Source organism: Typopeltis vanoorti, chromosome 4, assembly GCF_054136105.1.
Source record: "Typopeltis vanoorti isolate ZY-2024b chromosome 4, IOZ_Tvanoo_1.0, whole genome shotgun sequence".
Taxonomy (NCBI): Eukaryota; Metazoa; Arthropoda; class Arachnida; order Uropygi; family Thelyphonidae; genus Typopeltis; species Typopeltis vanoorti.
This window is the reverse complement of record NC_143552.1, coordinates 69097795-69119795: the sequence shown is the minus strand read 5'-3', so window position 1 is coordinate 69119795 and position 22001 is coordinate 69097795. Positions and strand designations below refer to the sequence as shown.

At 36.0% G+C, this 22001-nt stretch overlaps 1 protein-coding gene across 4 annotated transcripts in view; it reads left to right on the top strand.

Annotated features, from left to right (window-relative positions):
• Positions 1-22001, top strand: part of LOC150107391 (sister chromatid cohesion protein DCC1) — a 280847-nt gene that overhangs the window by 237722 nt on the left and 21124 nt on the right. For all 4 annotated transcript variants that reach the window (XM_090391252.1, XM_090391253.1, XM_090391251.1 and 1 more), the window contains exon 10: positions 11444-11529. In XM_090391252.1, coding sequence (XP_090247378.1) covers positions 11444-11529 — 86 coding nt within the window. The remainder of the gene's footprint in view (positions 1-11443; positions 11530-22001) is intronic.

Below are 22001 nucleotides of genomic sequence, written 5' to 3'. Positions count from 1 at the left end.
CCATTCTATTTAAGTGACCATACCACCTGAGATTAGCTCTGCTAATGCATTTCTGGATGCTGACAATGTCAAGTTCTTTCCTAATATCCTCATTTTTAATATGATATTGCCATTGATGCCATCTGTTCACGCCTCTAATCTTTCTCAGGACTCTCATATCTGTGGTCTCTAGTCTTTGGTCAAGTGTTTTACTTCTGACCCAGCTCTCAGATCCATAAGTTAAAACTGGTTTGAACACTGTCTCGTATACAGCTAATTTAGTGTTCCGACTAATTTCTCTCTTATTCCATATGAATTTATTCAATTGACTTCCCACCATACCAGCTTTGCTGATTCTGTTGTCTATTTCTATATTTAATTTACCATCTTCGGTAAAAATTGTGCCTAAGTAGCTGAAATGTTTTACTTGTTCCACAGGTTCTCCATTCACAACACAGTTGACATTTTCAATGATTCTGCCTATTTTCATTGTCTTTGTCTTTTTATTGCTGACCTTCATACCATATCTATTACAACAGCTATTCAATTTAGTCAGAGAATCTTGCAGACTTGTAGCGGATTTATTTAGAAGTATAACATCATCCGCATAAAGCAAAGAGCTGACATTAACATCTCCAATTTTGATATCAGGTTTAATACCACTTTCCTTCATAATGTGATCCATATAGATAATGAATAACAGAGGGGATAATGTACATCCTTGTCTCACACCAGATTTAACATTAAACCATCTTCCTGTACTTCCTTCAATTCTAACTGCTGACTTACAACTCAAATAAAGACTAAGTATTGCTTGATATAAAGCCCCATTGACACCATATAACTGTAGCATATTGAATAGCTTCTCTCTTGGCACCTTGTCATATGCCTTTTCCAAATCGACAAAACTTAAATACAGATCTTTCTTATATTCCCATGCTTTCTCGACTATTTGTCGTAAAGTGAAGATCTGATCCTGACATCCTCTATTTGGCCTGAATCCAGCTTGTTCTTCACCAAGCATTTCTTCCACAATTCTTCTCAACCGTTTCTCAAGTATGCTGGCATAGATCTTGCCAGGAACACTCAGTAGGGAAATACCTCTGTAATTCTCACATTCAGTTTTATTTCCCTTTTTATATATGGGTACTATGAGAGCTCTACTCCAATCATCGGGAATTCGTCCCCTCTGTCCAGGCTTTCTGAACTATGCAGTGCAGCCACTGTAAGACTTTTATACCACCATACTTCGGCATTTCTGGTCGAATATCATCTACTCCTGCTGCCTTTCCACATTTCAAGCCTTTGATGGCTTTTTCTACTTCAAGTATGGATATGTATTCCTGACTGCATGCCTGGTCAGTGTTTTTTATCACTGTGCTGTCATCACTGCTTGTTTCATTTAGCAGTTTTTCAAAGTAATTACTCCATACTTCAAGGATATCTTTTTCTCCTGTTTTCATGTCACCTTTATCATCTCTAACTCCTTTTATAGCACTCTTTCCTCCATTCCTAAGCTTCTTCAACAACCTCCAGAATATTTTGCCACCTTCTTGATATTTATTTTCTATATTCTTGCCGAAGTCCTCCCATGACTTTTGTTTAGCTAGTTTTACACACTGTTTAGCTTTCTTACATTTGTCTCTGTATTCTGTAAGAGTAAAAGCTGACTTATTTGCCAGGAACTTTTGATATGCTTTCTTCTTTTCCTTTACTGCCTCTTTAACTTCCTGTGTCCACCAGGGAGTTCTGACTTTTTTATCCTTGCACACAACCTCACCACATGCCTCTCTGGCAGAATCAATCAATGTTTTCTTCAGAGTTTGCCACTGAATCTCCAAGGTTTGATTCCTGTTCTCAAACTCTTTCATTTTCTTTTCAATAATGTTTCTGTATTTTAGTCTACAGTTCACATCTGAGAGCTGCTCAACTTTTATTCGCATTAAAACTTTCTTACATGCTATTCTTTTCAATATTAAATTCAATTTTATCCTGCTCAAGACTAAATAGTGATCACTTCCAATTTCAAATCCTCTGTACACTCTGGTGTCCTGCACCAGGGAGAAGACATCACTATCAACAATAACATAGTCAATGAGACTTTTCTTATTCCTAGCCTCTTCTCTCCATGTGAATTTGTGCACATTTTTATGTTGGAACATGGTGTTAGTAATAACCAGTCCATGTCCTGAGCAGAAATCCAACAGATATTTGCCATTATTATTAGCTTTGCTCTTTTCTCCAAATTTTCCCAAAATATTTTTGTATGTCTAGCAATCATTTCCTACTCTGCTATTTAGATCCCCAACAAGGACCAACTTTTCCTTTTTCATTGTGTCAGTTGCTTTTTCTAGAGCGTCAAAAAATTCCTCCACTTCTACCTTAGTAGAACCTTCTGTGGGACCATAGGCACAAATAAGTCTCATTGTCCAGTTCCCCCATTCTCATATTTTCCCACATTACTCTACTTGAGACTGCCTGCCATTCAAGAAGATTAGCCTCGTGTTTTGTGTTGAATACTATGGTTACTCCTTTCCATTCGCTACATTCATTATTCTCCCTTCCAGCAACAGTCCATCTGACTTACACCAAAACCATTTAAATGTTGTTCCATTTCTGCTTCAGATTCATCCAACACATTCACAAAATGCACTCTTCACACAGCTCTGCTAGCATACTGTTCATGAACTTCACTCACATCACACCTCATCAACACATTGACTACTTTTCCTGTCGCACTGTTATCTTTTACTCTCCTCAACAGCAGTTTCATATCCTCATATCATTCTTGTTCTCAACCGACAATTTGTTCCTACTATCACTATCAACTCTTTTGTTTTCTTAATCCTCATATCCAATACCTCAATTGCTCTGCTCTTTCTTCTCCCAGAAAACAAACATCATGTACCTTCTCTTTACCACACCTCTAGTAACTGAATCTCCATACAAAGCCACTCTGAAATCATTTATTTCCTCTTTGACATCTTTCATTCCATTCTTCCTCACTGTTTCATTAATGTCCATCATTCCCTTAATTTCACCCTGCATAGGCTTCATCTTTACACCTTCACTTTCTCATCTTAAATAGCTGTCTCACTGCCATTCACACTCACTACCTTTTAGACTTTTACTATTAGTCCCATTCTCTTTCTTGCTATCAGTCTTGGACTCTGTTTTACCACCACTTCCATAGCTATCCTTATGATCTCCTGCTCTGCCTTTTGTCCACTACCACTTGCATTCAAAGATGCCTTAGTCTGCGAGCATGTCACATTTCCTTCATACCACACTCACTCGTCTCTTTCTCCTATTTAGTCTCCCACATAACCATCTATGACATCTATCCACATTTGCACATGTTGTAGCACCTTACTATTTTGGTTTTGGAAAAAGCCATGCTATTCACATTTGGCTTTAGTGCTGATCTATGTGCTGACTTCATTCTCATTACCATTTTGTCTCAAATCAATAAACATACAAGGAAATGCATAAATTAATTAATATACAATCTTAATCTTCTTCAAACACTGCAAACCACTCTCATATCATAAAACAAAATCCATTTGAAAACTATTGATATCACTACACAATAAATATAAAATTTAACTTATCTGTCACAGCTGAGCAATTATTTTATCTTCATTACCTGGTAACTGCCAAACTTATGAAAAACTTAGTTTTTAAAAAAGTTTTCAATAAAGTTGACAGACTTAAGGGAATATAATCTTTAGCATGAGAGCTGCCTTAGATATTGCACTGCTAGATGACATTCTCTCATTCACCTTTTATTAGTGAATGAGAGAATGTCATCTCATAGGATAATCTACTGAGGGCTCTTCTCAGTAGATTATCCTATGTATGAAAGTTGTAATTTTCAAAGCTATACTACTATGAAAAAATACTCTCAATAGATGCTTAAAACACCAGTAAAACCTTAAATTTAGAGAAAGTATAGAAAATATGATAAGATCCTATAAGAACTTCATTTTGGCATCAGAAAACTAATAGAAAGATTATAATGAAAATCTAATATTGTTTTATAGCAAAACAGTTTTCTTTTGAAATGTATAAAGTTTTGACACTTACCAAAAGGTTCACAAAATGCAATCTTTAGCATGAGACTTGCCTTGATATTGCAATGAATTGTCTGAAAACTTATTTATACAATTTTCCTTTTGATATGGTATCAAAAAATATCTGATTTGATCTAGCAGTGTTTTTTATCGTTGTTATTCCTGCTTCTCTCTATTCTCCTACAAAATTTTCCTTTATAAGAGAAATCAATTTCTATATTGGTAAATGTTTATTGTCTTCAACTTGAGACTAGTTCTGTGAACCGAGTCACTAGATACTTGCAGATTATCGGGTTCTGGGAGGTTGTAGGAATAAAAAAAGTATCATTCCAGATCATTAGAAATGTCTTCAACATGAAATCTTTTTTTTCCCTCCTTTCTTTTCTCATGTCACTTGCTCTTTCTGATGACTCAAATTCTCTATATCTTCTGTTGGACATGCAAAAAAGTTGCATTATCCAATTTCCCAATATGAAATCTTTTGCTATACTTAAAATTACCCATCCCCCCCCCTCCCATTCAAGAAGTTTATTTTCATTTGAACGTTATATGCTGTGCCTTTTATTTCCTTTCCTTGATCTTTTAAGCAATGACAGGTACTATAACATGGTATTTCTGTACTTTCTTTGCTGCCTTCCCTGTTTTTTGTTGAAGGTCCTGCATCGCTTTTGTTAGTTCACCTGTTGCCTCTGATTCCCTAGTGAAAGTGAATGTTACATTCCATTCTCACTATAGCAAACCCATATGGACCACAGAAATAGTTTGCCGTAGTGAATTTCTTTTGAAAATAGCATTATACCTATGAGGATTTGGTCAGCACTATCAGTAGTTTGTTAGAGCAGTGTTTACACAATACTTAGACTGCTTGCTGTTGGGGGGGGGGGGGGGCGAGGAAGATTCTTAAACAGTCTCTCTTAGATAATATGTTACTTTCGTACATTAAATGGACTGTAGCAAGGTAAGTTAATTTTACATTTATTATGTGATGATATTGTGTAATTTATAGATTGGGTGTTGCTGTGTGATATTTATGATTAGAATGCAGTGTTTGATTAAATATTTTAGACAGCGTTATTTTTAATTCTTTGTTAATTCCTTGTTTAGTACTTTGGAACAAAATAGTGGTAAACGGGAGATTATTCTGTAAGTTGGTGTGAATTATTACAATAAAATGAATGGAGTGAACTTTTTGAGAATGGTGTGGTGCAATGAGTGTAATATGTATGTGTGCAGAGATGTTTCTAATGCTTATGTGGAAATATTGAAAAACAGAAAGGAACGAATATGGGTATGCAGGAGGTGCAATATGCTGATGGACCATGGGCCTTGTTTGAATCAGAATAGGGAAGTTGGCAACATTGAAATGGATATGTCAAGGAAGATTATGTGAATGGTAAGAAAGCAAGTGAAACTGATGAGGAAAAAAACAGTGTGCTGACCATAAGAAAGTGTGCAAGAATGATGGTGAAAAATAAAGTGCAAGTAACATTAAGTAAGAACTGGTAACAAGCAAGAAGTAACAGTAAGATGACAAGCAGGGCTGACAGAAGAAAAGCATGTGTGACACAATAAAATAGCAAGAGAGAATGATAGCAAAAAATGCAAAATTTGAAAGCTAAGTTGAAATGAAAAATGAAGTGAATTGTAGATACTTATGGAAGAGTGAAGAAGACTAAAATGATGTCCAAATGAAAAAGGTAATGAATACCTGGGAGTGGTATTGTGTGGGGGATTCGATTATTATTGGTGAATGAACAAGAAGATTTGGTAGTAACAAATGATTTGACTGGGAACAAGGAGATTGTAAGACTGGATATCAGGAGGTTGTTGTTGAGCATGATGAAAGATAATAGTGTAATAGGAAATGTAGTAGTGTGTTGCTTAGATATGATTGTGAGGAGATGAGATGGAGATTAAGCATTATGTGAGAATGGATATCAGGCAGTTGTTGAAGAGAGTAAAAGATAACAGTATGATAGGAAATGCACAGCATGAGAAAGGTCTGCTCAAAGAGGAAGTGAGAGTGTGAGTAAACAAGAAAGGAATAAGATGACCTAGGATGTAGTAGGAACAATTGAGTTTTAAGAGTGTACTGGGATAGGTAATGAGTGAGAGAGAGAGAGAGAGAGAGAGAGAGAAAAAATGGCTCAAGGAAGGTATGGTGTAATCACATCTATCAGTAAAACTTGCTATAGATCCAGAAATGAACTGTTATACTTGTATCTGTGCTAGAAGTATCAAAAACATAAGAAACAAAATTGTTGCATGTTTGTTCACCCACAAATTGTCAGAATAAGGGATATGTGTTTGGATGAGGATGACATGCTGACAGAAATTGAGATGGAAGGGTATGATATTTTTCATGAAGACAGAAACTTTAAAAAAAAAAAAAAAAAAAAAAAAAAGGGAGGTAGAGTGCTGTTGATGATAGAAAAGGAGTTATGCCAATGCAAGGGAGGAAATAGTAATAGTGGCAGTGGTTTTGAGGCAGTATGGTGTGAAATAGAGCTGAATAGAATGAAATGCTTAGTGGGATGTTGCTATAGACCTGGTAATGTTAAGGATAGTGACCATAAAATGTATAAGCAAATAGGAAAAGGGTGATCATTATGTGTTATTAGGGCATTATAGATTGGGATGATGAGATAGCATCTGAAAGTTAAGAACATGAATTTCTCAAGTTTTTGAGAGACAACTACCTCAGGTAGTATGTAACACACGGCATATGGGAATTGAGGGGGTTGGATTTGATTATCTCATTATAAATGAAGTGTCAAATCTCCCTCCGGTTGATGAGGGTAACCATGAAGTGATTAACCTGGGTGGTTACTAGCCGTGTAAGAACTTCTGTGAGGATAGGATATATGTGAAACTATAAGGCTGGTGATTATGAAAAGCTTAGGAAATAACTTGTAGCTGTTGCATGGAATGAGGAGTGGGTGGAAATGAGATCAGTACTGCTTGGGTGATATTTAAGAATTATCTAGTAAAACCAGTGTCTAAATGTATTCTGAAGGTTAGAAGGTTAAATAAGATGGACATACAATACAGAGGAAGAAGACATTGTGGAGACAACAAAGATGGGTGTTATCAGTTCCATATGGAGTACAAAGAGAAAAAAAACAACTCACTTGGTAAGGGTAGCAAATGCAGGATGAGCAATGATTAGCCAGTAAAGTGAGGGGGGGAAAAAAAGGAAGTTCTTTCAATATGTAGGTAGCATAAAAAAGAAAGATTATCGAAGGATAACATTGGTTTATGAAAATGGTAAAAGGATAACTGCTGCAGAGGATATGGTTGAGATAAGCGAGCAGTTTAAAGGTATTTCATACTTGTAAATGTGACTTCATGCAGAGTTTGAGAGCAATGGAAAGGAGGGGGGGAGAGACCAACTGTGAGTGAAGTTACATATATATGGAGTATTGAGTAAACTTGACGTTAATAAGGCTGTGAGTCATGATGATATATCACCACGTATTTTGAGGGAATATGTCAGGAATTGATATCTGCCTTGGCATAGTTGTTTATTATGCATCTTACAGTGGATCAAGTACTAAAAGAATGGATGTATGCAAAGATTGTACCACTTCATAAGGGAGGGTCTGAAGAGATTGTACCACTTCAGAACACAAGCTTCAAATTATAGAAAAATTTGTATGTCAGGTGTTGTCGTTCAAGTGTTGGTGAGGTTCGTGATAACCAGGATCCAGAAATTGGGTTAACAAGAGTGGTATTCTCTTTGATGAATAGCATGGATTTGTTAAAGGAAGGTCATACTTGAGTAATTTGTTTACATATTACAAGAAAGTGATAGGTGCATTGGACATGGGAGATGGATACACAGTAGTGTACTTAAATTTTACAAAGGCTTTTGATAGACTGCCACATGGTAAGTTGAGAGTCAAACTAGAGTGAATGGGATTGGATAATAGATTAGTGCATTGGATTGGATATTGCTATCTGAAAGGTATCAGCAAGTTGTGTTTGGAGTGAGCAGTATCCCAGAAGAGGAAAGTAACTAGTGGCATGCCTGAAGAATCTGTTTTAGGACCACTGCTGTTTAATTTCTATGTTAATGATATTGGGGAAGGTTTGGCTGGGGGATATTTAGTTTGTAAATCATGCAAAGTTGGAAAGAGCCATGATTAGAGTAAATGTTGTGGCTTTACAAGAGAACTTGAATAGACTGAGTGAATGGGCATAGACGTAGGGTCACCAGTTCAGTGTTGCAAAGCATAAGGTTTTAAAATATGGAAAACAAAGATGGGATGTATAGTGCACTTGGTGAGAATATATTGGAGAGGTGGATGAAATAAGAGATCTGTGTGTGATGGTGGATGAGTATCTAAAATTTAGGAGACACATTTCTATAATTGTGAGGAAAACACAGCAAATTGTGGTGATGATACAAAGGACACTGACTTGTAGAAGTGGGGAGATTCTGGTTCCATTGTCTCTGACTCCATGGAGGTCGGATGTTAATAATAATAATAATAATAAGGCTTTGATTAGGCCATATGTGGAATATTGTGCAAGATTTGGTTACCTGGTTTCAAGCTCTTCAAAAGGATGAAGGGATATTGGAACAGTCCAGAGGTGACTAAAGTGAATTCTGGTCTTTGGAATGTTGAGTATGAAGAAGGGTTGAGAAGATGCATTTATATTTAGAGTCTGATGGATAGAAGGAGGGATGATATGATAGAGACATATAGGTTGGTAAGGGGTTCTTATCAAAATAATGTTGAAGAGGATTTTTTTATAGAATGGTGGGGATGAGAGAACAAGTGGTAATCCCTGGAAGCTGTATAAGGAGGGTATGAGCAAAGGAGTGAGAAGCAAGTTTTTTTTTATATGGAGAGTGGTGAATGATTGGAATGCATTGTGTGTGGTGTCTGCAGAGAATGTAAATGTATTTAAGGCATATTATGATGAGTTGTATATATGGCAGGGGTTCCTCCCACAATGAGTCTTTGACCCCATGGAGAACTGCAAATAATAATGATAACTTTATGAATTCTGTTATTATTATTTTGAATGGTATAGTTATTTTTAAACATATATGAGCTATTGATTTTTTTTTATTTTTATGCTGGATTAGAAAAATGAAAAGTGTTTGATCTATTTTGCATTAACTTTCCTTAAGTGTAATCTGTACAGTGAAAATAAGATGCAGTGATATGAACAAGAATGTTTAATAAGAAAAAAAATATAAGTATGGAGTTTTTGCAGCTAATTAATATCAATGAATTATGCATAAATTATTGATCTTTGAACAAAGTGAGCTGAAATAACAACTCTAAAATATTAAACAAATGTTATCTTAGAGAAAAGGAGAAATTTTTGACAGTTTATTATTGAATTTCAGTATGTCACATATCCAAATATGTAGTATTGCTGTTAATATTTCAGTTCTCATTATGTAGTCTGTTGGTTATCTAATTTATGATTGGATTTCATTATACTTTGTTTAAATGTCATTCTTACACGAAACAAAAGTATTTCGGCAAATGAAACATTAAGGGAAAGGAGAAATAACCAGTTATCATATAACTCAGTGAAAACAGCAGTTTGCCATATCAGACAGTTACCAAGAACATTGGTTAGGTTAGTATTTTCATGCTTTCCACTGGCATAATCCTTGGCATCTTCTTCAAATATAACATTTTAATTTTTTTCTTTAGAATGGAGAAAGAATTTAAAATGTTAAGAAAGTCTAACATTCTTTTTGATATGTAGTATTTTCATTGGGTAAGCTTCTGTGGAGAAAGAACATGTTACACTGGCTGCAAGTTCATGGGCTGCTGTATACTGCTGGGAGATACAAGTGTGTCATGATGGATTAAGGAAGACCAGATTTTGATGTAAACTCATCCCTTGTTTTTTGTTATGCTGTAGAGGATAACTTCATCATTTCAGCTGATTCTTTGGATACTAAAATAAAAGCAATAATCAATGTGGAGCATTTCAGTTTGTTGCCATTCTACTAGATATTTTGTATCTGTTATATGTGCTGCCACCCCTGATTTATGCTTTATTTTCATTCTCAGAGTCCTTGATATGTTCCGATTGGCATTCAGAACACATCCGGCAGTATACAGCAACCCATAAACCAGCAGCCAGCATAACAGTGAATGCATGCTTTCGATTGTTTAAATGTTTTCAAATATTCTTCACTAGAAATGTTAACTGTTATTACTTTGCTTGTAGTTTTTTAATTTGTTCCTGATGAAGTGAAACATATTTTTTTCATGAAACTAGTTGAATTAAAACATAATTTCTTTTTGACTTCTTTGTGAGTGGTTTAATGCCAGAAAATACTGATTCTAATATAGTATTTTCAGTTCGTAACACTAACACATCTACATGGCTCACTTGAAAATGTCATATAACATTTCATATCAAAAGACCAAACAAAATAATTGCAGCTGGTTTTCGTTAAGTTTCACATGATTTAGCTTATAATATCACACTTCTGGTGGCCACTTGCACAATCTTATATGTAGGCCAAGATGTTCAGATTATAAAAACCAGCTAGACATTGTTATGTGTTATTGTTCTTCATTCTCCATTGTTGTAATAACATTGTTTACTAAACAAATGATGTTACCTCTTTTAACATGTTTGGATAAACTGGCTTATCACAAAGGGATTTGACTAGTTTGATTATTTTATCACAAAAAAAAAGGATTTGACCTACTATATTCACACCAAATTTTCGTATAGTAAACTGGGATAAATCCACATGCAGATTTGTTGTCTATTAAAACCATGAAAAACAATTCAAAGAAGCTGTAGAAGTGACCATATCAGTAGCAATAACTTTACCACAAGTTGCTGTTGTAATACAAAAAAGCTACAACAATGGTGAAACAGAATGTATGATCAAATCACTGCAGTGAACCTTTAGGGACTCAAGGAATAGGTTTGCTGTTTTGGAAATTTTTTCTAAGAATAAGAGTTATCCTCTGTGACTTTACCAGGACTTTTCAGTTATAGTGGATGCATTGTGTGCTGTAGTAAGAGCTGCCTATACAAGTGATTTATGCGACCAAATGATAACAATCCTGAATTATTGGAAAATTTTATTATTGAGTGTTTAATAATTGTTCACCAAACCATTATATATTTCAAGAAATACACTTTGATTATAGTGCAGCCAAACAAATCGAAATCAGTGATCATAAATTTAAGGCAATATGCATTAAAATATTATTTATTTATACATCATGCATGCACTAATTTACAACAACTCATATTTGATTCATTGTTTAAAAGTACTTATACCCAAATTCTTTCATGGGGGGAAAAAAAGTGTGTAAATTCACTGCAAGGTGCAATTAGCAGTAAATAATATTTTTTTAAAATTTATTATTATTATTTTTTTTTACTAGGGTTTGGCACTCACTGATTACACTTCTAGACCAGAAGTCATATTTTTCTTTCCAGTATGGGATCTCTCAGAAAATGTCAATGAAAGGTAATAATCCTTCTACTAGATATCTTTAATTGAATATTTAACTCTTCCTCCTCCTCATCAAATACTGAATGTGCATCCTCAAGGAGTGTATAAGTACAACACGAAGACTTTACATTATTACTAACTTCCTGTCAATAATTATCTTCCAGATTAATCTGTTATCTGTAAGGACCCACATATTGTCAGATTTTTTTTTATTTTATTTCAGTCCTCTATTCACATGGATCTTGGTCTTCAAGTTTCTTCCTCATATCGTCATTTTTTAATATGCTTCTTCCATTGCTGTCATCTGCTCATTTCTATAATTTTTCTCAGCACTCTCATACCTGTGGTCTCTAGTCTTCGATCAACTGTTTTCCTTCTAACCCAGCTTTTAGATACATAAATTAAAATCGGTTTGAACACTTGCATACAGCTAGTTTAATATTTTGAGTAATTTCTCTCATATTCCATCTGAATTTATTTAGTACTATAATAAGGTTAGTTTAATCCTTTATCTTTGTTTGCTCACACCTGAAAGTATCTTCAGGACTGGGGTAAGGTAGTGCAACACCAGGCAACTCATTGCAAAGGTGGAGAAAGATCTCATCACTCCTATCTCAGTATCTCCCATAATGCAAAGCACATCTCCTTGCGGATGTGTGTAATGCTATGCATTAAGGCAAGGGCCACTACCCATACCGGTTTCGACCTTTATTGAGGTCTCGTCAGTGAGATGAGAGCAGATGAAATGGCAGATGAGAGCTTTCTCCACCTTTGCAACGAGTTGCTGCTGTTGCACTACCTTACCCCAGTCCTGAAGATATTTTCAGGCACAAACTTTGTTTGCTCACACTTGGATAAAGGATTAAACTAAACTTATTATAGTCTAACCAACTGAAAAATAAACTCTCAACATCTTTCTCTGAATCCGGAGTAATTTAATAATAAGGTTGCACACCCTTTGGCAACTCCTATAGGTTAGGATGACCTTACATTGCTTCTGCCTTTGTATCTCCACTACTGGGCCTGGCTCCCATTGACGAGACCTCAATAAAGTTCGAAACCAGTATGGGTAGTGGCCCTTGCCTTAATGCATAGCATTATACATATCCGCAAGGAGATGTGCTTTGCATTATGGGAGATACTGAGATAGGAGTGATGAGAGCTTTCTCCACCTTTGCAACGAGTTTCCTGGTGTTGCACTACCTTACCCCAGTCCTGAAGATACTTTCAGGCGCAAACTTTGTTTGCTCACACTTGGATAAAGGATTAAACTAAACTTATTATAATAAAATTAGTTTAATCCTTTATCCAAGTGTGAGCAAACAAAGTTTGCGCCTGAAGTATCTTCAGGACTAGGGTAAAATGATACAACACCAGGGCAACTCGTTGTAAAGGTGGAGAAAGCTACCAACACTCCTAACTCAGTATCTCCTATAATGCAAAACACATCTCCTTGCGGATATGTCTAATGTTATGCATTAAAGGAAGGGCCACTACCCAGACTAGTTTCGACCTTTTTTGAGGTCTCTTCAGTGGGAGCCAGGCCCTAGTGGAAATACCAGGCAGAAGCATTAGCAGGTCATCTCTACCTATAGGAGTTGCCAAATGGTGTGCCACCCTTTTTTAATAAATTACTCTGGATTTAGAGAAAGATGTTGAAAGTTTATTTTTTCACTTGGTTAGAGTATAATAAAATTAGTTTAATCCTTTATCCAAGTGTGAGCAAACAAAGTTTGCGCCTGAAGTATCTTCAGGACTAGGGTAAAGTGATACAACACCAGGGCAACTCGTTGTAAAGGTGGAGAAAGCTACCAACACTCCTAACTCAGTATCTCCTATAATGCAAAACACATCTCCTTGCGGATATGTCTAACATATCCGCAAGGAGATGTGTTTTGCATTATAGGAGATACTGAGTTAGGAGTGTTGGTAGCTTTCTCCACCTTTACAACGAGTTGCCCTGGTGTTGTATCACTTTACCCTAGTCCTGAAGATACTTCAGGCGCAAACTTTGTTTGCTCACACTTGGATAAAGGATTAAACTAATTTTATTATACTCTAACCAAGTGAAAAATAAACTCTCAACATTTATTTAGTACTCTCTATCATAACAGGTTTTCTAATTGTGTTTGCAGCCGCTGTAAAACTTTTAAACATCTGTCATTCAGCATTTAGTTGAATATGTTCTAGCTGCCTTTCTACATTTCAGGTTTTGATGGTTTTTCTACCTCAAGTATTATGCTCCTGACTGCATTCCTCTGGAATATTTTCTAATACCATTGTTTCACTTATTTCATTTAGGAGTATCTCATATCAGCAAACTGTAGCAAACTCTAACTAACTGTGATGTATCTATGTCCAAACTTCTTGCCAGAACTTGCTTAGAATGACATTCTCCTGTACATGTCCTTGACTTAATACATACTTGCTTCTCCCTCCTGCAACAGTTGCAAGGATGTCGATGCTCTTCAGCTGAGATGACCTGAATTCAGCCTAGATGCAATGAACCTTTATAAAGCTTTTGTTCTTCAACTAAAGACCAGTTAACTTTCTCATAAGAAGTCAGAGTTTTTTCATTACACAAAAATATACAAATCATCCTGAAAACACAAACATTACAATTTACAGAGTGTTTGCCTTAGTTGCTTTAGTGTAATCTAAAAACGAACCAACCAACTAACCATTTTTGCAGTGTCACTTCTAAATGTCACTGCAGTCCCAGTTGGCCAAGTGGTTAGCATATCAACTCCCCATCCAACAGGCTGCAGGTTTGAATCCTGCCTTGGGAATGGGTGTTTGTGATTGTTTATAGGTGAGAGATGAATTTCATCACCTGGTGTGTGATCACCATCCTGCTTATTGGAAAAGTGAAGTGGCTTCAAAAATTTCCATCTTTGATTTGTAGAACAGGATTTATTAGACCATGCAAAAAAAAAAAAAAATTAAATATATATTTTTATTTAAATTATTTTAAATTTAATATTTATTCATAATACTTAATAATATTATGTCATAATATTTAATAAATTTTATTAAATATTATGACAATATATTAACACTGTCATAAATTATATAATTTATGACAATATTATAGGAAACTTCATGATATTTTTATTTGTATCAAATTTTGTCCAAGGTGTGTTCTTTATATTTTGATGACATGCACAAAAAATTCTGTCTGTGCCACTTTCAGTATACATCCTATAGATTTTCCATCACACTGGTTTATGCTGTTACTTCATATTGAGCTCCTTTTTTTTTTGAATATGTGAGGAGTGTTAAGTTACTTTAGAAGTATGTGTTAATTTAATATTAATTCAATTCATTTTCTTGTAATAATTGTTGTAAATTTTGTTTCAATTGTAAGCAAGCTTGATCTGAACTGAGTCCTTCAGACTAGAATGACAAAAAGATAATTATATCAGTATGGGAATAGGACATGATGATTGATGCTACTGTTAAATTGTGATCGATTGAGAATATAGGAATTCCAATTTCTTCATAATTTAACAATCAAAACTATAGAGATTGAATAAATACGTGTTTGTCTCTGAGTATACTGTAGTGTAACCTTGTAAATATATCCAAGTTCCATACTGTACAGTTTTCCTTGTCTAAGTATGTTAGAATACATCTGAGTAAGTGTGTCAAATATTGTATAATTTACATTAAATTATGTTGTTAGCAAGTTATCTATAACTGAGTAAGTGTATCAAATATTGTATAATTTACATTAAATTATGTTGTTAGCAAGTTATCTATGAGATATGCTTTGTCATCACAATACCAATGTCAATCAAGGTCAGGGTCCTGTCGTAAGTGCAACTAAGTAAATGTGTCAAATGTTGTATAGTTTACATTAAAATATGTTGTTTGTAAGTTATCTATGAGATATGCCTTTGTCACCACAATACCAGTATCAATCAAGGTCAGGTCCTGTCGTTTTAGTTTGAGTTGAGTTGAGTTGCGTATACAACTTTGTCCCACCCTTCAGCTTGGATGGATTGGTCAAGCTTTCAGACCGTTGCAGCATGATTTGTGTAAAGTTTGGAAGGGAGTGTCACCCCAAAGTTCCGGAGCAGTAATATGAGAAGGACGGTTCGCCCCGGCGATCGCATACCAACGGCGCAGGAGAGGGGTAAGAGAGAAGGCGGTTGCTATGACGTTTGACCCACGTGAGTAAGGTTTTCAGTGTTATGTGGATATCGTAGAGTGCGGGAATCCCCATGACCAGTGGGAAATAAAAAGGTCAAGAGCACCCCTGCTGGCTCTCTTTTTGTTCCTAGATCGTCTCGCATTGGGATTCTTGAGGTTGTAGGCTGGACGAAGGTGGCAGAGCCTCCACTCCGGAGCTGGTTGGATGATGCATCAGTGGAGACAATATCACAAAGCATATCATAGATCTATAGCCGAGTCAGTCATCCATAGAAGGAGGGGCCATGCTTTCGTCGTATGGAGGTCAAGGAGAATTGTCGACAGCCTGGAGAACCACTTGCCAATGTTTCAGTTGAGGAAAGGAAAAGGGGCATTCTATTGAAGAAAGCCAGCTTCCAACAAGTCAACAACGGTGATGACTTCCAAAATAGATAAGTAGAAACTTTTCATTGCTAGCTGTGGATGAAAGGAATTTGTTTAAGTGATCGATTGAAAGAGAGAGCTTTAATGATAACATAAGACAGGACTGTAGCGATCAGAATCTTGAAGGATAAATTATTGTAGTTTTGTAGCAGTGCTGAGTTATTGTACTTACTAGGAGAATGTTGAGATGATTCAAAAAAGGTTTTGAAGGCATTGAGGTTCAAATGATAGTACTACTAGAATTTTGTATTGAATTTAATGATAATGCTGATATCCAAGATAGCCTGTTAGCATTTAGTTTAGAAGTGATTTTTTTTTGCCACATGTATCTAGCCTTGAAAGAAAATTTATTGGTTAATATCATTAATAATACTAAGCATGGAATGATTGGGCCCAGTTAGAGTTTTAATATCTTAATATATTAACCATTGACTGAAATTGTGTAGTGTTCTAATCTGTATGTATCATATATAATGTTCATTAAACCTTTGTTTTCTGTAATCTAATCAAGTTGTCTGTGTGTGGAATCTGATGCACCGCTTATAAAAAGATTAATGAGAACCTCAGCGGGGAATTAAAGAATAAGACCTTGGCCACGCCTACAGATTTAGGATATCACTTGTGCTCTTTCCTGAGATCATCTCTCTTTTATTATAACTTATAAAATTCATTAGTCCTAAGAGGTGCAGTCCCAAAATATAAATATCTTAGAACTTCTTGAGAAGCTGATCTCAGGACTCTGAGACAATGGGATTGACTCCTCCCAGAGCCAACTCTCTTGTTAACCAGAGGCATCACGTGTTATCAAGAAAGGGTCTTATCAATATCGTTATATAAAAACACAAACATCCGAAGAGGGAAGGAAGTCGATATATCACTATTGCAGCATATTTAATTAAATCACTTCCCCAAACTGGAAAAGCTTCTGTCATTTTTGTTTTAATTCAATCTATGGAGAAAGTTTTGCAAATTGCTTCCTATACCTTTTCCAGCAGAAAATAGCTTGTCAGAAGCCTGGTAGTAAATGTATGATTAATATTCTTCTGAGTGAATAGATGCTACTCTCCTTAATGAAGGGTTTCAGGAGACTCTTTGGCTAAAAATAATAATTAAAATACTGCATGAATAGGCTGCTTTGTGAATTCCAGCATTTGACAATAGATCAAGTTTATTCTAAAGAATATAAGAAACCATATAGGATAGAATGTGATGGACACACCAGTGGAGTGCAGTCAATCTTTTCTGAATTGCCTTCTATCTGAGAAATAAAAACCCTGTAATTGTCATCTTCTGAAAGAGATGGAGCTTATTAATTATCTTATTATCATTATCTTATCTTATTTATCACACAACTTTTATAAGCATTAAGAAAGAAAGAAATGTGGATGCAATTACTTTTGTAATGCATTATCTGTAGAGGACAGGATGGCAGATCAAAGTTGTAATAGCACCTGACATCTGACTGGGATCTTCTTCCTCTGTGCATTTATACTGCTTCCAATGCATGGTCCATGTGTTACGTTTGATGCAACGTTTTGTTAGTACAACACCCCCAACTGGCCTGCTGAGGGGGGGGGGGTGTATTTTTGACTGTAATGGCGTGTGTTCTTGGGGCTGGTTTGCCTGTTCAGGGACAAAAAACCCGAGTTTCCAGGAGAAAAAAACCTTCTACCTCCATATGAGACCAGCTAACTCATCTTTAGTCAAAAGAGACCAGATAAAGATTCCTCACATCATGGACGGGAATCAAATCCAGGTCTTTTCAACCAAAGGGCCTATACTGACTGACTGAGCTATGGAGGCTCTCTGACATCTGACTAGGATGATGGCAAGAATTGGCATCAACTAGGTGGTAGATGGTCTTCATTGATAGGTGAACATCTTGCATATTGGATGCCTGAAGTTTGCCACCCCAAGGGATTCTGTTCTCTACCTTCTTCAAACATGCAGTGTAAATACTTCATGGGCATGTAGACATATTATAGATATCCCACTCTTCCCTGTTTTTGAGGATACTACAATAAAACATTTCAGCAGGCTGGCTGCCAGGTTGTGCACAGACCCAGACCCTTAATGGCAGCACATTGGGAGGCATCTCACTCAGTTGCCACATATATTGCTGCATCCCTGGAAGGAAGCCAAAATACTGGTATGCAGGGAAGCGAGAACACTGTTGGCCATGTTATGACATGGAGACTTAATGCTCTCTTCTCTGAGCAACGTCTTAAAAGTATCTCCTCTGTACATGTCTCTGCTCTTTTTTTATCTGTGAAACACCATGACATCATCATTATCATCATCATCAAATATAGCATCACTATAGTAAAAATAAAAAGCAAACATCAAAAAAATTTTAAATAAAAAAATCTTACCAAAAATCTCTTTCACATTGACTTTTTTGCCACATACACACAAACTTAAATGATGTATATCATCACTCTTAGATATCAAAACTCTGCCTCTTTTTTTTGACCCAACCCCCAGATGGTAGTTACACAACAACCACAGTCTGACAGAAGGAATTACACTCTTTGTAATTCTTTCCACCAGAAGGATGCACATTAGCTTTTGCAATGTGATATTCCTTGCCAGAGAATATCAGATCTTGAATCTCCTCTTTCTCTGAATTAAGGTTTCCTTTCACAAATGTATCTTTCTTCTGCTGTTGTACTACTCCCCCAATTCTGAATTTTTAATTTCTTTTCCTTGAAGCTTGATTTCCTGTAATCCAATTATCCAAACAGTGAAGTCTTCTTTCTTGTTGACTTTAATGTCCACAGTTCTGACTGACTCCATTTTTCCAATTTACTGACAGAGCTGGAAGAGAAGTTGAAGTATTTGCTGTAGTAATGGCCAAAACAAATTCTCAACCAACTAGAATACCAGACACTCCTCTCCACTCAAAAAACACTCAGTCTTTTCTTACTCAGTGTTCTCTTTCCAGATACACTGGTGAAGTCACCCTCATCTGTCAGCAGCTCAAACCATAATTTCCTTTTGTCAGCCATTCTCAGCACCATGTCCAAGTGAAAAGACCTCTGGAATTTTTCCTCCTCTTTTCATGGTCAGAACAGCATTCTGACAATGATAAGAAGAGAAGTCCTTTTAAAGGAAATCTGAGATTGAGGGCGTGTTCTGACATGAGTAATTTCCAACATGGAAATTACCCATGTTAGAACAAGACCCTTCATTTTTGAATGCCTCCAAATGGAGGCATTCAAAAATTGACATTCAAAAAAAAAAAAAAGCAAGTACATTTCAAGTGGTTTGAGAAAAAACTCCAGCCTTATTTAGCCCACACTAAAGCCATAACAAGTGTAAAACAACCATTAATTTATCAAAGTCTGACTTTGAAAGAGCTAAATGCAGAAAACATATCTCATGCACAAATGACAGTTGTGCTTTTAGTTCCATTGCAAAGGCTGTGGATGCAATTTCTATCATCTTGGGTTCCCACCCTCTCTCTCTCTCTGATCCAGTTGAAACCATTGTAGCAACACCTAAAGACAAGCTGATCATTGCATCATTCATCTCTTCCAAGTCTTACACAATGACCAAAGCAAATTACCTTCAGCTATACCAGCAACAGCTCACCACATGTGCTTCCTATAACTTTTGGCCCAGAAAGATATTAGAATATTGAACAACCTGCATGTTAGTCACATCCTATTATATTCACCTGGCATCGCACCCCCCCCCCTTCACATCATGGAAGCAAGCCCATATTCAGTCTATTTCAAATATGGAAATGACTGTATGCTGTCAAACTGTTAACCTGTTGCTCTTTCCCTTTCTAAAGTGATGGAGAAGATCATGAACTGGTAGATGATTACCAGTATAGATTTCTCACCTCAAGATCCACAGCAGGTCTTCTTGCTTGCATCATCTACCTCTGGACATGCTATGGGAGAATTTGGAGAAACTTCTGCTGTTGCACTTGGCATTTCCAGAGCTTGTAAGTGTCCAGATTTGTTTTAAACTTCCTTGAGGGGAAGCTGTTCTGTAGTACGATACATTGGATGGTGTCCAGTTCTTGTTGGAGATCCCTGGAATTGGAGCAGATAAAATGTGCTCTATTGATTTAGCCTGAGTAACCTTAAGAGAGAGAGAGAGAGAGAGAGAGAGAGAGAGAGAGTGTGTGTGTGTGTGTGTGTGTGTAAGGGGGGGGTAGTAATTTTCAAAAAAAGTGCATGACATACTTTACATTTACAAGCTTCCCCCTCCCTCCCCCCCAAAAAAGGAAGACAAGCTAACATATGCTGTACATAAAATAGGTGTATACATATGATAGCCTCAGTTTTCACTAGTTTACATTGTGGTATTAACTTCCTTTCCTTAATGCCATCGTGATTGTCTTGTCTTGCACCAAGCTTTGTACTACGTGCTTTGACACCTTAGTGGGATCAAACTTAAAGCTTTTAAAAATCACATGCTGCTGATCACCTGCTATATTAAGACTAGGACAATCAAAGCATATTTTGGTAGTGCATTGTCTGTAACAGTTAGTGAAAGACAGTCTTGTGCACATACAATGGCTGCTGTTTGGCTGCACATGAACACAGCTTAGAGGAGGGGGGGGGGGAGCATTGACAGTGAACCTTCATTATCAGTAATCACTAATTAATTGGTGAGACCCACCAATTAATTAGTAATTACTGATAATGATTCTGCCACTCTTGCTTTGCAGCAGATTTCCTAACTAACCTTGTCCAGCTCTGGATGCAAGCCTTGGAAAAGTTTAGAAAATCCATGTAGTTACTCTTGACATTTTGGTTATTCACTGAGGATCATGATGGATTGTTTTCTCTCATTAGATTTTCCCCACAAGTGCAGGAGAAAAATTTCATTGGCAAAACTCCCTTCCTCCTCTACATATATAACCTTCTCTCGCTAACTTTAAATCTTATTCATTGTTTTGCTAATGACAGTACAATTCACATTTGACAAATCTTTCAGCTCTTAAATGATCCATGTTCAGGAGCTTCGAAAACCATTGTCTATCTCTTTGCCATTCTCCACTGGGAGTGTGGACAACCTAATAAACTTCATTATATAGTGAAACCTGTGGAGTATTCATAACTAAACAAGTGCACATAACCAAAATAATTAAATTAAATCACTTTTGATGCTACCTGGCATTTACAAAGTTCTATATTCCTGTAAGATGTCTTACTACAGACAAACAGGAAGATTTATTAGTAAGCGCATCTCTGAACATCAAGACCATATCCATCTTATCAAACCGCACAAATCTGGCCTCGCACAACACAGTGTTGAAAACTCAAACCATAGGATCAAATGGAAAAACACCAAACTTTTACATAGATCCTTATATAAACATGAGCGTTTATATAAAGAAAGTGCTGAATCCCTACATCACAGACACAACTTAAACCGTAATGACGTTCTTACTATCCCTAAAGTCTGGGAAATTGTCATCCTTAATTGTGTAAAATAAATTTATGTATGTCATTTTTTTTTAAATTTAATCTAATTTAATTTTTATCAGATATATTAATTTAATTTAATTCTATAACATGCTACTGCATGCATAGTGGGATTCCATTGTAAGCATGCACCCTAACTGTATGTTATTCCTAGTATTGTTTGAAATAACTGTACTGATGATGTCCTAAGATACTTAGGACAAAATATTTACTTATTAAAAATAATTTAATTACTGTGATTACATGTGTATGTTTACTAATAAACTTCAGTGCTACTGAAACACATCCTGTCCTGCATGTATTAGGCTTAAATACTGGTTGAAATGCATTTTTATAGTTTGATGGAATTAATTAAATGAGAGTTTCACTTTAGTATTTCATCTATCACAAAGACAAATCAATCTCATGTGTATAAGATTACAAAACCTATAACACATCAAAATCATGTGTGGGCAAGCAGTC